The 17,433-nt window shown below is 40.9% G+C and overlaps 1 protein-coding gene across 7 annotated transcripts in view; it reads left to right on the plus strand.

The window, feature by feature from the left end:
- Positions 1-17,433, plus strand: part of ATXN7 (ataxin 7) — a 91,780-nt gene that overhangs the window by 71,166 nt on the left and 3,181 nt on the right. For all 7 annotated transcript variants that reach the window (XM_068154263.1, XM_068154266.1, XM_068154265.1 and 4 more), the window contains 7 exons: positions 8,427-8,682; positions 9,353-9,615; positions 10,361-10,443; positions 12,164-12,429; positions 12,848-13,046; positions 13,977-14,098; positions 15,145-16,102. In XM_068154263.1, the coding sequence (XP_068010364.1) occupies positions 8,427-8,682; positions 9,353-9,615; positions 10,361-10,443; positions 12,164-12,429; positions 12,848-13,046; positions 13,977-14,098; positions 15,145-16,102 (2,147 nt within the window). The remainder of the gene's footprint in view (positions 1-8,426; positions 8,683-9,352; positions 9,616-10,360; positions 10,444-12,163; positions 12,430-12,847; positions 13,047-13,976; positions 14,099-15,144; positions 16,103-17,433) is intronic.

A 17,433-nucleotide genomic window follows, 5' to 3' on the forward strand; every position in this document is an offset into this window, starting at 1 on the left:
TGCTCATAAGAGTTTTACTGGTCTCCATGGGGCTCTGAGTGGCTGAAACAAACCTGATGGGAGTGTCCCTAATACCAGTTTGTCACTGCACAACACAGCAAAATCCTAGTCAGTCCGCAGGCTTGGGGTGACAGTATTAATTGGTTGATGCTTCAAAGGTTATTTTACATCTCTTAGGGCAAGCCTTGTGTATTGTGGAATTTTAAATCCTGGAAAGGAAACTGATTACAGGGCTACTCCTGAGCACTGGATACAAGGGTTTTGAAAGGATTCGTAACAAATATGGCAAAACTTCCAAACCAGCGATGTACAGAGAGCTGTGGAGAGGCAGCAGTGGAGAAAGGGATGTACATGAAGGTTATTTATTCAAATTCAGTGCAGCCTTGCTATTTTTTTACTATGTTCTTAAGTCTTTGCAATCTGCTTCTTACTCTCTGTGGTGGTAATCTTGTTGATCAGAGGAGGTGTGCTGGGTGTGGGCCTGTTTTGCAGCAGTTGTTGCAGTGGAGGTGGCCATTCCTGCCCAGTTAGTGTTGTGCTGTTAGACAATTGCAACGCTGTCCCAGCTGTGCTGTACTTGTACCATATCTTAATCCATCATTTAAATACTTTAAATAATAGTTACAGGATTGACCAAAATGTGATTTTGAAGTATTGAAGTTGGTATTCAGAAGTTGGTATTCAGTAGTGACAGTTATCTTTCTCCACTCCTCCTTTTGTTTTCTTCAATGGCATCAACAAAACTGTGACTCTACTTAAGCCGAGTTTCATGCTGCTTTTTTCTGAGGTATTCTGCACAGTTAGTGCTTGTGAGTGGATTTTGATTCTTGAAAGTAAAACTCTAGGAAAATGATATGCACAGTTAGAAATCAGGAGTTGAGCGATTGGTTTTACAGTTGTAAAAGTAGCCAACGTTCCTCTGTAACAAATGTAATTAAATGAACACAATAGTAATAGCTAACTGTCACAACACCTCTTGGGAGCTGAGTAAATAATTTAGCAAATATTCAAATTTAAACATTGGAAAACTTCAGAGGGTTGAAGTGGCAGAACCAATGTGGTGCAGAGAGGCTGGGGAAGATGAAAGCCAGGACACCTTTTAGAGGATGTTTTCCAATTCCCAGCTTTATTCACATTTCCTATATCAAGTGTTTTGGTAAACCTGCATTTAAAAGCAAACTCAAGTGAAAGTTGACCTAAAATCTGTCAGTCTAGGAGTCCTGGGCTGATAGGAAGTAGGTTGCATGATACCTTCCATGGTGCAACTGCACTGATTATTTTTAAAGTGAGGTGGTACAGGACATAAGCTTGTATCAGTATAGTTAACTTGGCCATAGTCTGCATAAACAAAATTACAGCAAGCTCCTTATTAGGTTTAATTTGTATCTATTACTGTTAGTAGTAAAGCCTACTTATTTATAACGCTTAAGAACTCTGATGAAGATACAGAAGACCATTGTGGTAAGTGATATAAATGCACAAAGCAATGTGTTACTTACATATGGGCCACTGACTTGCATTTGGTATGCTGCAGTATAAGTTGTACCTCTTTTTCCCCTTCTTCTGCTAAGATGTTATTTCTCTGTGAATGGACTGCCATAAGCATACATGACTATCAGTCAGATTCTCTTTGTGGTTTTGCTAACACTGGGCGATAAACAATAATATCAGCTGCCAGTTGCAGAGCAATGGTTTTATATGAAATAACAAGAAGGCTCTCTAGAGACATGACAGATTGTAGTGGTGCCAATCAAGCCTTGGCAATCTGTCATACTGATAGCTTGGACTCCATAAATACTGTTTTCTGAAAGTTTTTCTTGCTAGAGTAAAAAATATAACTCATTCTTTAGACGGTGTCTGTTCAGCTTAAACACCACACAATGGAAGATGGAGTGACCTCATCTTGATTTAGAGTGCAAACAGAACTGATGGGATGATTAAAGGGACATCAGTGGAAGATTAAGGCAGAATCCTTGGTATCTAGGCCCCGTGATTAGAGGGAGATAATGAAGCAGCAATAAGTGAGTGAGCAGCAGATCAAGGTCCCACACAGGCGATTGCTCCCAAGCAGCTGCACGCTGCCAGAGTGGCATCAAAGGAAGAGCAATTTGCCTGCTATGCCCGTGATTGTTTTATCTCCAGTCTCCCTTGTGAAATCTTTATGGATCTATTTTTTTTATTTTAATCTTTCTCATGATGAGGTCAGAGAGATGGTGGATCAGAGCCCAACACTGGCACTTGTGGTGAAGCCACAAAAGGGATTTTTAGCTGGTTGCTGAGTAAAATCTGGAGCTGTGATAAGGTGCCCTTCCACAGCAGTCCCCCAGTCCCAGTGCTCTCCTGTCATGTCATAGCTCTGTTTCTCCTAGAGAAATTAGAAGGTCAAGTAAATTACCCCTCCACAATTACTCTAAAAACACAGTAGTTATACTGACAGGAGATAAATTTGTATCCTCAGGTGAAAGATATTTGTTATAATATGGCTGTACTAAATGTCTTAGAAGATAAATCTAACAGTAGCTGAGTATGATGGAAAAAATGTTTAAGTTGTATTTTAATCATGCTTGTACTTAAGGTGAGACAGATATATGAAGCAATACTTAAAAGTTATCTCCATGCTTTGTTTCAATACACACATTTAATTCTGTAGTCTGATGGACAGTCTTTGCATCTAGACTGACCTATGGTAAAACTCTCTTTATGAATGTTAACTGAAGCTAAACCTTATTTCACTGCACTAAACTTGAATGTGTTCCAATGGGTGTGCTTCATTTTCAGTCACAGCTCTGCTAGCACTCACTCAGGTCAGTTTGACTTTTTGTCCTGTACTTACATAAGAATTCTGTATAATAAAAACAGGGGGTTATGACATTTTATCTGTACATCTTGTAATTGCTGCTTAAAGATATTCATTGATGCCCAGAGAGAATGAACAGCACAAAGCATTTCCTAAATATTGGGAACCAAGTGTAGACTTAGGAGAATACTTAGAAAAATTTAGAGTGTTGTTACTCTTAATTCTTTTCTTGTTGATTTTTGTTAAACATACAGCAAAGAAAGTAACATTTTAAAAAATAACAAAAAACCCAAAACAAAAGAATGTTTTTCAATATAAAAGGTTATCTTCTGTTATGTTAATATAGAATAGAATCTCAAAATCAATAAGGTTGGAAGAGACCTCAAAGATCAAGTTCAGCCTGTCACCCAACACCTACTAAACCATGGCACGAAGTGCCATGTCCATGCCCTCTTGAACACCTCCAGGGATGGTGACTCCACCACCTCCCTAGGCAGCACATTCCAACAGCTAACAACTCTCTCTGTGAAGAACTTTCTCCTCACCTTGAGCCTAAACTTTCCCTGGTGCAGCCTGAGACTGTGTCCTCTTGTTCTGGTGCTGGTTGCCTGGAAGAAGAGACCAACCCCCTTCTGGCTACGACCACCCTTCAGGTAGTTGTAGAGAGCAATAAGGTCTCCCCTGAGCCTCCTCCAGGCTTAACAACCACAGCTCCCTCAGCCTCTCCCTGTAAGGCTTATGCTCGAGGCCTCTCACCAGCCTTGTATAGAAACATAAATACAGAAAAATATATAAGTCACACTAAACCTAAATGTTTACTTGGAAAAATAAGTGGTAGCCATAGGTGGTGAGAAGCTTTTCCCCTCCCCCCCCCCCCCCCGCCTTTTCCCCCCCCCCCCCCATTCTCCTTCCAGGTTACTTTTTCACATTTTGTCAGAAGTTAGTGTGTGTTTCATAGGAAACAATGGAAAATAAAATCCTAAACCAAGGAAAACCGTCAGTGAGACTGTAGGCCAAGTGAAGTTGTTAAATCTCTTCAAGAGCTTTAAGTTCTCAAAATCCATTTTATCAGGGCTCTGTGTGCTTTGGCAGTATCCATATAGAATTCTTGCTCAACTCTAAGTCCAGTAGCACACAAAATGTCACTGTATTTTTCCAAATGGATAGCTAACAGATATCCTGGTCACCAAGCAGAGACAAGAGACAGCCTTTGCTGGGATGCTGTCTCATTTCATACCTTTCTACCTCTCTGCACAACCCTTCTGCTTAGGGGTTGTAAAACTGCAAAAATATTTAGAGAAAAGCTTATCATTTAGGGTTTGTTGAATGTGGCTTTCATTTTAGATCAGGTTCTCCAAAGTGCAGTGGGACCAAGGAAATCTTTCAAATCTTAGGTGAAAGCCAGATTTGTATCTTCTGTTATTAAAAACAAACAAACAAAGCAGCACACAAAGAGGAGCCAGAAACAACTGACCAAACCCTAAACCCTGACTGACACTATGAATATATAATGATGGCTTATAAGGCAGGTGGAGAAAGACTTTTACCAAAGCCTTTAGTGACAGGACAAAGAGTAATGGTTTTAAACTGAAAGTGAGTAGATTTGTGTTGGATATAAGGAAGAAACAGTGCAGGTGTTGAGCCACTGGGACAGGTTCCCCAAAGAAGCTGCAGATGTCCCATCCCTGGAAGTGTTCAAGGTCAGGTTGGATAGAGATTTCACCTGACCTAGTGAAAGATGTTCCTGCCCATAGCAGGAAGGACCAGGGGAAGTTTAGGCTGGAGGTGAGGAGAAAGTTCTTCCCTGAGAGAGTTGTTAGCCGTTGGAATGTGCTGCCCAGGGAGGTGGTGGAGTCACCGTCCCTGGAGGTGTTCAAGAGGGGACTGGATGTGGCACTTGGTGCCATGGTTTAGTAGTCATGAGGTCTTGGGTGACAGGTTGGACTTGATGATCTTTGAGGTCTTTTCGAACTTTATTGATTCTATGATTCTAAACAAACAAAAAAACCCCTCCAAACCCAACCAAAGACAAAATAACAAACACACACACAAAAAACACAGTAAAAAAAAACCAACCAAAGCCAGCACCCCCCTACCCCACAAAACCCAACAACATCCACTCTATCCCCCCCCAAAGATGATCCTTCCCCCAAAATGATCCTTCCCCCCCCAAAAAATAATTCTCCTCCCCCCAATTTAGATTTTAGAACCATGTTACACAGACAGAGTTTGAAATGCCACTTTGTGTTATAAAAGTAATCATGACATAAAAAAATGGTTTGTCTCCTAAAAGTTGTGTGCAGGGGAGGGATGTGAGTGCTAACTTTTAAAATCTGAAAACTGAACACCTGGAGATAATTATGTTTTTAAATGTTTTCGGGCTGAGTCAGAGTTAATGGCAAATGGAAACCGTGTTAGATTGGCAGATGATTAGTATAATTTATCATTATAATATGCTTAGCATAATAAGCATGGTGGTCTTGATTAGTCAGTGACAGTTTGTGTAGTAATTTTTCCATTAAAAGACTCTGTCAGTCTGTCAATAAATACATTCATTAGATCAAGTATGCCATGCTTCAAACACACTTGGCTTCCAAATTAATATCGTCTTTCTCCGATCAGACAAGGTATCAGTAGCACTCAGATGGTTTACAAAACAGACCATAAGCAGATTTCACTGAAACCCGTGAATTTAATAAAGAGACTAAAAGGTGACATACATACAAGTACTAGTTCTTGCTCATAAGTCAACACTGCCTCTGCTTATATGCAAGTCAACACAAAACAAGTCCAGGCAAGTTATGGAAAATCAGCTGAAAATTCTTGTCATTTTCTTCATAAATTACCCAGGTCTTGGTTACATATGGAAGGAGTGGGTGAAGGTTGCATAGACTTAAAATGTAGTAGCTCTCAGAAATTGTCCCAAATTTTTTGTGTGTGTATGTTGTAATCTTGGTGTGTAATCAACCATTAGCTTTATCTCTGAGGTCAGCTCTTGATTTCAGCAGTTTAAAACACTTTTAGATATTAACTTACTTGTTTGGTGTTGGTGCTGTGCAACATTCATGCAAGTAGTAGTCAGTAACATCTCAGTTTAGTCCAGGAACAGTACCAGCTTAGGTTGCCATAAAAAGTGAATTAATAGCTGAGATTAATATTTTGTTTATCCCTAATAATGGGGTAGGAGGAGGTACTCAGTCTTACTGTAGTCCCTTTCTCTTTTCATCTGCCAGGGTTTTTTTTTCCAAGGAAGTAACACCTTCTCTTCCCTCACAAAAAATAACAATCAAAACAAACTCCCAAAGATTGCATTAGTCATCCTCTGCCTTATTAGAGATTATATGTAACTGTGATAAGAACTTGGACTTTGAATTCTCTAAATATACAGAAGGTGGAAGAGTATTGAGCAATTTTTCTCATTATCTCATGGAGTAATCTTACAGGGTGTAACATCACTGAACTAATGGCCCTCGAGTAGGAACTTATCAGAGCTGCTCAGGGATTCTTGCCATTGCTATAAAAAGACATTTAGTAATAAGCAGTTTGTCATATTAGAAACACAGCCATTTGCTGGGACGTAAATATGCTAACTTGCCTCTCTTACAAACTCTTCAGTGGCACCTGGCTGTAGAAAATCGAGGATTCTGAACATCACAGATAACTAGTTAGTCTAAATACTGTAATTTTAAAGCAGGTGCTTCTTGAGATGGGTAATAAATTACAGCATTTGTTACATATTTCTGTTGAGCATTTCACCTGACTTCTCATCCTTTTTGGTATTAAAATTATTTGGTATAATTAAGAAGCAATGACTCTTGCAGAAGGTTCATTAGGCAGTTTGCATTTTGCAATTAAACAGAGAAACACCTACCACTTGTTTCAGTCTGAGACACCTTCTTGGCTGGGGTTTCCTAGGTGTTCCCTAGTTCGAGGTCTGCACTTTTTTTCTATTCCCCTGAGCTAGTGAATGTATTTTAAATGCTGCTTTCCCTACCTCTGTAAGAAATTAGCTTGCCAGATGTTACTCCTACATCCTTGCACTGCTGAAGTGGCTTGAGTTTTTTTTCCCCTGGGCCCTATTGCTCTTGTGCACTGGTAGAGTCTTGCTTGCAGGAGCCATGCAGACAGTGATGCACCTGATGCTGCAGTGATGCTGCATTGTTTGATGGCTTCCAGCTACAAATGGAGTCCTGGTTGGTCACCATCTGAGTGGTGTGTGATTGCTGTATTTAGGATTCAGGGGAAAATAGGTCACATAGGCAGAACACAGATGTATTAACTCAACTTTTTCCAGAGTATTAGAGACTTAGAGCTTGCGCTGGACTTGACTTTCACTCTTGGTTGTAGTTGTTGCTTCATGAGAAGCCTGCTTCTTTTAGTTTACTTAACCTTAAGTCAAAATCTGTAAACTGATCCTGGGATTGAGCAGTCATGGATTTGGATACCTTTACTCATTCTCGGCTGAGGAAGAGATGTTACCACCATTGAGGAGAAAGGTGCCTTTCCACTTCCCTGGTAGACCTGCTGATTCTTAGTTCTCTCTCAGAGCTGTGGCTAGCATATACCTGATTGCCAGATATGTCTCTTAAGCAGCTGTTCATTACACAGATCATCGAGGAGTCACAGGTGTCCAAGCACCTATTGAGCAAACAATCAATTACCATAAAGCTGGTACACACTGAAACTGCCAGGTGTTTTGTGACTGAGAATTTCTTGTTCCCAAGAACTACCCTCATAATGGACATTAGTATATAGCTAGCACTATTTCAATTAAAACATGCACAGTAATGGTTTAATATTAATTAAATAATTTCTTTCCAGATGAGTTGAACTTGACCACTCTTAATTCAAGTGTTCAGGATTTTTTGTTTTGTAGAACGGTATCTGTTGCTCCTTTTGTTGTCCCTGAATATAAAACCTCCCTAAACTGATCATACTGTGGAAAAAAAAAATAATAGAACACAAAGGAAAAACAACCAGAGCATCCCAAAACCCAGTGTAGGTCAGTATTTGAGCAGCTCATCTCAGGGATGTGCCACACTGAATATCTAGTGGACCATACCATGATCTAGTGGTCATCATGAAGTGAAAGTTAAAATGTTGGCTCTCCAGCATGATTTTGACCATTTGGAGTCAAACTTGCCTTTGAAGAAATGGATATTTAAGCTTCCTTGGCCTGAGGTTAGGGATCTCTTTGCTTTATGCATCTGAGGTCTAAGTTTGGTTTTCACTTGGTATCACAATATCAATAAGGTTGGAAGAGACCTCAAAGATCATTGAGTCCAACCTGTCACCACAGACCTCATGACTAGATCTGTGGTAGTCTAGGTAGACTAGGTCTGTAGGTAGTCCTTTAAGATGAAAAGAAAGTGGAAGTGGAGTATGTTACTAAAAACTAAGCTTTTGTGGTTGAGGACTCCTAAAGTTAAGAGAGACTTGTACAATCAGCTGGGACCAGCAATGAGTGGAGCCTCATGGATTACAGCAAGGCTTGAATCCTTTCTGCTCTGTCTGTTGCAGAGAATCTTCCAAGCCAGTAAAGTCTAAATGGAGTGGGTGACCACATGAAATATTTAAGAATTGTTTCTGTATGGGATCTCAAACCCCCTTTTTTCCCCCACCTTTACAGAAAGAAGACACAGCTCCTCCAGCAAGCCGCCTTTGACTCCTCCCACCTCTTCAGTATTTTCCCTCATTTCATCTTTCCCTTCAAAAAACAAAGGTAGCAGTGGAAGTGGGAGCAATCGTTCATCCAGTGGAGGTACTACTAGTGCATCATCATCAAATTCCAAGTTGTTGAAATCACCCAAAGACAAACTGCAGATCAGCGGAAACAACAGGTTAATGCATTCGGTACAGCACAGCAAAGTTCCCCATGACAAACTGTGAGTATGCCTCTTGACAGAGGATTAAATACTATTTCTTGCATAGACACTGCTGTATTAGTAGAATTCCCTTTCCTTTTAGAAGGGTTTTGGTTTGAGAGAGAATCACTTTCAACTCCTCCAGCAGCCCAGTGTGAGATTATAGATGATACTCATGACTGTGTTGAGCAAGAACTCCTGCAAAGCTGCATCTTAAATTACTATAATAAAGGCCATTTTACTAGGGACTCTTAATTCTTTGATCTAATCCGCATACTTTGATCATAAGGGTGCTTGGGCTCTGATTTAGGTGATTTTTTCACCTGCACAAGTAGATTGCAACTGATAATATAAAGTACTGTCACAAAAAAGGGCATTTCTCATTGGCAGAGCTGGCCCATTCCAGTTGCTTTGGTGATGAGCTGTACCTGTGAATCCACGTAACAGTTTCTGAAGGCCCTGGTGACTGAAATCATTAGAAGGAAATGGGGGAAAAATGAGAGATTATGGATGTCACCAGAAAAAAAGTGAAAATTATAAAAGATAAGGAAAGGGAAACTGGAAATAAAGGAGGAAGGTCTACATTTGTCAATGGAACAGAATAATTTTGAGCAGTAACATAGTAAGTACTTTTTATAGCTTATGACTATAATTTCCAATTTTTCCCTCTTTTGTTTTTCATAAATAATAGTATGACTCCATCTGTCAAAGTGGAAAAGATTCATCCAAAGATAGATGGTGCCCAACTGAAAGCTGCTGTTGGTCCAACTTGTTCTACTACTGTGAGTTCCTCAATAAAGACTGGCCTTAATTGTCCCTCAATACCAAAGCCACCCTTGCCTTCCCCTGGACAGATACTGAATGGTAAAGGTCTTCTCTCTGTGCCTCCATTTTTGGAAAAGAAACCTGAAGAAAACACAAATAACAGGAAATTTTTACATAAAAGATTGTCAGGTAATTGTTCTTACTGTTTGCTGTATTCCTCTTAATGTGTCTATAGATATTTCTACATGTTCTACATAGGTATAAGTTTCAAAGATAAATTACACACTCTGACAACACTGTAACTTGCAATTAAGTATGGTTTTTTAATTAGAATTTAAGTCTGTAACTTGATACACTCTTACAGGACACAACTTGATGTGTCTGTTGCTTTCAGAAACTACAGGCTGTCAGTTCTTACAGCTTCAAAATTATGCTCTACTTCTATCTTGAAAGATTTTCTTTTCCTTGTGCCTGTATGGAGGGTCCAAATGTACAAGAATGGCACAACTGGCACCTCAAACTCAAAATGTAAAGCCAGTCTGCTCTTTACACTTTTCAACCACAGTCATTTAGGGTGTTAGTAAAATGGTAGAAAAGTTCTTAACACTAAAACCAACAGCAAAACCCCCACCATTTGTTTGTCACAGTTCACACTGATGGCAACCTCTAATGCTAACGTGGACAATCTGCTCCTCCTTTGGGGTCCCTTGCACCAGTGCATTTCTCCCTTCTATCTGTAGACTACAGATCTGGATTTCAGCACACCATAAACTTGCCTCAGAGTGTAGGAAGAACTTATTGTGCATTTTTATTGGTACATTTGCCTGTGTTACATTTGAAAACAGTTACCATTATGGTTAATTTTTATGGTGAAAACAAATTATTCTTTCAAAGTGTCTTTTGATAACTTTCCAATACTATGTACCTTTGACAGAGAGAGAATTTGATCCTGATATATACTGTGGTGTCATTGATGTGGAAACCAGGAAACCTTGTACTAGGTCTTTGACATGCAAGGTAGGCTATCTTAATCAGAATAAGATTATGTAAAGTTTTAATTCAGTCTCCTGAGGAATATGATAGGAAAATACACATTTTTGCTGTCAGTAATTACCACTCTAAATGATGCAAACTCTCAAACTTGCCCAGCACCAAGAAGGAATTGGTTTTGAAGTTCAGTTAATCATGTATTCAAAAAGGTATTTCTTAAAGTAACCTGAAGATTTGTATTGTTGTCTAAAGCCTTTAATATGGATGTTGGCATAGGACAGATTGTTACTCCCCATATAAGTAGTATGGGGCCAGCACGTTCTGCATTTTGGGGATAACCTTTGGGTCATAGAGGCTAGATGTTAAAATTCCTCATAAGCATTACAAGTAGTATTTATTCATACAGAATTTAAATAAATCAAGCTCTTTCCTTCTCACATCCTTTCCTTTACCCCCTGCAAAGTCTGGAGCAGATACTGAGGAGCTATAGGTGTAAATGCTAATGCTACCTCATGTACAGCTACAGCCAACTCAGGAATGAGTCCTCTGAGAAAGCTATGGGGTGTGCCTCGGGGTCAAACTCTGAATGTATACAATCCATAAAAACTCTGTCAGGTGAAACATGTCCTCTGGCTCAAAAATCTTGGGGGATAAAGAGGTATCACTTAGTCCCAAGGACTCAGAAATCCAGATCCCCTGCAACTGTGTAATCTTTAGCTACTTTCCTGCAAAGCAGCTAGACTGTCAGTAGGGGAAGCATCTGGTAAATAAACCACCTACAGAACAAAGGTAAGTGAAGCTGGCACTAATGACCCAAAGGAACTGAACTTGAACACATTGCCCTTTTGGAATTACATGGGGGAGGCAATTGTTTTGCTCATAGTGGAGGAAAAAGCCTCAAGATTTTACAAGAGAACTAGGCAAATCAGAACTGTGAAAGAGAAAGTAAAAGTGTTCCTCAGCAATTCCCTGTATTGTGCCTACTCAAAGTATTTTTCAGAATTGCTACTTGTGTCTGAATTATGTAATAATAACTTTTTACTGACTAAAATGAACCCAGTCAAGCCTTTTATGCCATCTGAAACTTACAAGGTATTGGATGTGACTGTAACAATTCAGGAAGATAACTTCCATTTATTTCACTTCACCTCCAATTTGTGCCATGTGTGCACATACACATCTTCCTATGTGCAGCATTCAGGACACTTAGAGTTCTCTCTGACTGTGCATTCTGTTGTATTTTTTTACATTCCTTAATATCCACTTGATTACTTTTCAAGGAATACATTAGGATAGAGAAGGAGGCAAAGTCTTTCTATAAATATTTTTCACTTCTCCCATCAGAAGTCTGATTTTAAACATTTCTTGTGTTAAATATTTTCATAAGTGAAAGTAAATGTTTAGTATTTCCAGTTGCCTGCTAGTTGGCAATTAAAATATAACTGGAAAGGATTTTCAGTTCTGTTCTGAACCTTATAAGAAACTCTAGCAGCTTCTTTTTCTTAAGAAGAAATGTGAAATCCACCCTTTACTTAATTGCTGGGTTGTGTTAGTTTGTATCAGACAGGGATACGATGATCCACCAGGCAGTTTAAAGCTTGGTCTTCCTTCTCAGTCACTCTTCCAGTTGTTTACTAAACTGAGTGTGGTGATGTTTCCTGTTTCAGGGCTCCAGACACATGTTTTGAGTGTTTGATTTCCACCAGTCTAATAGCCTGGGATTAATGATTGATTCATGGTTTTGCAGACACATTCCTTAACCCAGCGGAGGGCTGTACAGGGTCGAAGAAAACGATTTGATGTGTTACTAGCCGAGCACAAAAGCAAAACCAGGGAAAAGGAACTTCTTCGACATTCGGATCATCATCAGCAGATGCCCCCTCTCAGGGAACCACATCCCTCACCTACTAAAACTTCCCAGGAGCTGCACCAAAATTCTCATGGAGTTACTCTTACAGAAACAAAGCCTTTATTACCTAACAAACCCAAACCTCACCCCCCCAGTCTTCCAAGGTAAGGAAAATCTGCAGATTCAATTGTATGACTTTTAATACTGGTGGCTTCATCAGGTGGATTTTGAAAGTGGTATAGATCTGTTGGATAGGGCAATGTTTTTGCTCTAGGCCTGGTGACTGTCTGCCTGCAGTTAGCAAGTACATGCTGAGCTGTAACTCCTAATGAGAAGGGTTTGGTGTTTGAAATAGTAAAAGCCAGCTTGCATCACTGACAACAGTTCAACAATGATTGCGCAGTGCTGCTTTTCCAGGGGTACCATTACCTCCTGACCTTCATCTCAGTAGATGTGTTATAAGACTGGCAAATAGCAGAAATATAATATCATGTTTCCTTCTGTCAGTAATGGTAAGGGCTTATGCTTGGCAATTTTAGCTACCCTTGGTTCAATAACACCTTTACCGTTTGCCTTGCCCAGGCCTCCAGGCTGTCCAGCCCAGCACAGTGGAAATGCCCCTAGTGAGTCTCCTTCTGTCCATGAGTCCCCACACCCTCCCTTGCCTGCAGCTGAGCCAGCATCTCGGTTATCCAGTGATGAGGGAGAATGTGATGAAAAAGAAGAGCCTGTTGAAAAACTGGATTGTCATTATTCAGGTCATCATCCTCAACCAGCCGCTGTACGTTTTACGTTAAACTTAGCCTTGGTCTCTCACTTCCTCTGAAATTACACACAAACTACTGTGGGGATTTAAGGGTGGCTTTCTGTTGGGTGTGGGATTTTTTTCCCCCTAGATTTATTAAAGAGAATTGTTTTGTTGCTTTGAAGGCAGAGAAGGTTTAACTGTAGTTGCAAAGTAGATGTTTTAAAGAAATACATGCTTCCCCAATCTAAAAGAAAGCAAAATACCAAAACACCTAAGAAGAGGTTGGTAACTGCTTTGAAGGGCTGTGGTTTTGGAAAAAGGACATGTAAACAGTACCTCTTTTGTAAGATTTTTGTTATCAGACTTTCACACGCTCACATCTTTTACTCCAGGTAGCAGTAATGTGGTGGTGGTGTTATACTTAAATCGTGACAAAAGCTTGTCAGTTGAACTTAAAACACAAGCTTTGTTCTCTGGCCTCTATATCAAATTATCTCCTTTTTAAAAACAAACCAAAAAAAAAGCCACAAAACACCAAAAACACAAACAGAAAGAACAGCCACCACCAAAACCAGACTGCGAGCAGATAGCTGAGAGCTCCTCATAAGCATATGTTACATAGGTACTGGGGTGTGGTTTTTTTATACACCCATAGAAACACTTACCACTGTCCCTCCTAGTTTTATCAGAGGGATTCATATTTGACTCTTTCTTTTGGTCAGAAGTATGAGAGTGCCAGGTGGGAAGAAAATGATCCCAAGGCCAAAAAGTGAAATACTCATTATGCCCTAGAAGCAAAAATTCTCTTATTTTTGGTGTGCTTTTTTTTTTTGTCTATTTGATTTAAATATCTAAAAGCATCTGAATCTAGCGATACTTATTTATAAACAAGTGGAATGCTGGTCAGAGAATTGTTACTGCAAGTAGGAAACACCAATAAAAAAAAAATCCCTGTCTTCTCAGTTTTGCACATTTGGTAGTCGGCAAATTGGAAGAGGCTATTACGTGTTTGACAAGCGGTGGAACCGTGTTCGATGTGCACTTGACACCATGCTGGAGAAGCATCTGAATTCACAGATGTGGAAGTGAGTAGCCTTGAAAGGATTCTTATGATTCTTGGTATTTGTAGAAACACATGAAGCCTGGGATTCTAGTCAAAGAATAGTAATCTTGTGGCTAAGTGCCCAGTTGGCCACAACCACCCAATGCAGTGCTACAGGCTGGGTTCATGAGTGGCTGGAGAGCAGCCAGACAGAGAGGGAGCCGGGGGTACTGGTTGACAGCAGGCTGAACATGAGCCAACAGTGTGCCCAGGTGGCCAAGAAGGCCAATGGCATCATGGCCTGTATAAGGAATAGTGTGGCCAGCAGGAGCAGGGAAGTCATTGTGCCCATGTACTCAGCACTGGTTAGGCCACACCTTGAATCCTGTGTCCAGTTCTTGGCCCCTCAGTTTAAGAAAGATGTTGAGTTGCTTGAACGTGTCCAGAGAAGGGCAACAAGGCTGGTGAGGGGTCTGGAGCACAGCCCTATGAGGAGAGGCTGAGGGAGCTGCAGTGGTTTAGCCTGGAGAAAAGGAGGCTCAGGGGAGACCTTATTGCTGTCTACAACTGCTTGAAGGGAGCTTGCAGCCAGGTGGGTCTCAGTTTCTTCTCCCAGGCAACCAGCACCAGAATAAGAGGACACAGTCTCAAGCTGTGCCAGGGGGAGGTTTAGGCTGGATATTAGCAAGAAATTCTTCACAGAAAGAGTGATTTGCCATTGGAATGTGCTGCCCAGGGAGGTGGTAGAGTCACCATTGCTGGAGGTGTTTAAAAAGAGACTGGATGAGGCACTTAGTGCCGTGGTTTAGTTGATGAGATGGTCTTGGGTGATAGGTTAGACTCGATCTCAAAGGTCTTTTCTAACCTGGTTCATTCTGTATTCTGGTGACAGATGAATTGCATCAAAGGTTGATGGTCTGTGCTTCACATGAATGAGCTATTCAATGAACTGTTATTTTAATAAAACATGTTAGTGGCATTAATCAACCTCAAGATACAATCTCATTAATGACAGCACTATTAGATTGGGTGTGATTCCAAAGAGCAGTAGCTACGTAGGTTTTTATTTGTTGTTCTCTTCACCTGCAGAAAAATTCCTCCAGCGTCTAGCAACACAACATCAGTTCGTGCACCACATCGGACAAACTCGGTGCCTGCTTCACAGTATGGTGTCAGTGCAGCAGGTTTCCTCCTGCCTGCCACGGTGATGTCATCGCCAGCATTGGTATCTCCTTCCTGTGTGTCTCTGAATAACAAATCGGTACCATCACATGGAACGACACTAAATGCCAATCCTGCCACTTTGGGTGCAGTGGATCCTGTCTGCAGTATGCAATCAAGACAAGTGTCTTCGTCCCCTTCAACACCTACAGTGCTTTCCTCTGTACCTTCACCTATGCCCAGCAAACCTCAGAAAATGAAATCCAGCAAATCTTTTAAACCTAAGGAATCTTCTGCTGGCAGTGGCACCTGTAACAGCACCGGCAGCGTCAGTAGCAGCGGCGGCTCAGGAAAGAAGCGTAAAAACAGTTCCGCACTGCTAGCACCTTCTCATTCCACAGAGTCCTTTAGAAAAAACTGTGTGGTTAACTCTGGAAACTCTGGGACCTCTTACCATCCATCGGTGACAGCTTCGTCCCACAGTGTTGGCCTCAACTGTATGACTAGCAAAGCTAACTCTGTTAGTCTCAAACATGACCAATCAGGGAGGGGTCCTCCGACTGGAAGCCCTGCAGAATCGATAAAGAGAATGAGTGTGATGATGAACAGCAGCGACTCCACGCTCTCCTTAGGGCCCTTTGTTCATCAGTCCAGCGAGCTGACTGTCAATTCACACAGCAGTTTTTCCCATTCACATACTTCCCTTGACAAATTAATAGGAAAGAAAAGAAAGTGCTCACCTGGTTCAAGCAGCATAAACAGCAGCAGCAACAGCAGCAAATCAAACAAAGTTGCCAAATTGACATCGGTGAACAATGTTCATGCAAAACACACTGGTGCAATCCCAGGGACACAAGGACTGATGAACAATTCTCTTTTTCATCAGGTAGGAAACTTTGTCTCTAACTAAGCCAGTATGCACATATCTCTTCACATAGAATCATAGGATGGTGCAGGTTGGACTTGACCTCTGGGGATCATCCTGTCCAACCCCCCTGCTAAAGCAGGGTCACCCACAGCAGGTTGCCCAGGATCACAATGTCCAGGCAGGTTTGGAATCTCTCCAGCGAAGGAGACTCCACAACCTCTCTGGCAGCCTGGGCCAAGGCTTCAACATGCTCACAGCAGAGTTTTTCCTCAGGTTGAGGCAGCGTGTCCTGTGTTCCGGTTTGTATCCATTCTTCCTCATCCTATCGCAGGGACACCGCTGAAAAGAGACTAGCACCTTCCCGATGTGCACCCTTTAGATATGTGTAAACATGCATTGGTTAATGGCTAACTTCATTTGGAAGCACACCGCCTGCTAAAGTCTGGTGGTCCAGACACTGCGAAGGAAGGAGTCTGAGCTGTTTTAACCAGTCCAGACAGCAGTAGAAGTGACCTACATTGTACCTGCAGGCATCAGAAATCACTCTCATGTGCCTGTATTGCATGTGTTCTCCTAATTGCCAGCCAGTTACACATCTCCTTCGAGCTGTCTTATTTGTCCACTGCTCCACCATTTGGAATGGTTTTATAGAACAATTACACAAGATTTTTATAATCACTCTGCTGAAGCATAGCTTTTGGTTTTAAAGTAACCTTAAATAGGATGTTCTGAGTTCATTAGAAGTTGCCTGCAAATTGCTCTCTGATGAAATTCAGTCCTTCCATTGTAGAAAAAAATACATAATTGAAGTAGTAAATCTTGCCAGCCAGCCATGGAACTGAGCTGTGTCTCAGCCTGACTTCTTGTTTCTGTGTCAATAATAAACATGCTACAAAGTGGGAAATAACAATGCTGATAGCAGAGCTGTGATATTGTGATGAAGTAAGCCTATTATCCCAAGGTGTCATTGCTCACTTCTTAGTAATGACAAGATTCAATGTGGTACATAAGATAGAAACCGTTTTTGTTAGTAAAGCAAACAGGTCTTGGTAAGTCAGGATGAGAGATCATTTAGAAAGTGGTGACTCAGGCTTAATACTATTCAAATTAACTTGGAGGAGTAAAAATAATTTCACATAGCTCAAGGAGAGCATAGAGGTTGGAAGTGGAAACTGAAAACCCTAGAAATCTTCTGTTTCATCTGGTGCTAATAACCTGAAATCTGTCTACCGGGAGAACTTTTTCAGAATGGTTTCTTAATTTTCAGTTTCAGCCATAGAGGAAGATCTTTTGCTGTTCTGTTGTGTTTGTTGCAACAAAAACAAAAACCATTCAGATGGCTGAACTTA

Source organism: Melanerpes formicivorus, unplaced genomic scaffold, assembly GCF_026170545.1.
Source record: "Melanerpes formicivorus ecotype bairdi unplaced genomic scaffold, bMelFor1.0.p_v2 SCAF_28, whole genome shotgun sequence".
NCBI classification, from domain to species: Eukaryota; Metazoa; Chordata; class Aves; order Piciformes; family Picidae; genus Melanerpes; species Melanerpes formicivorus.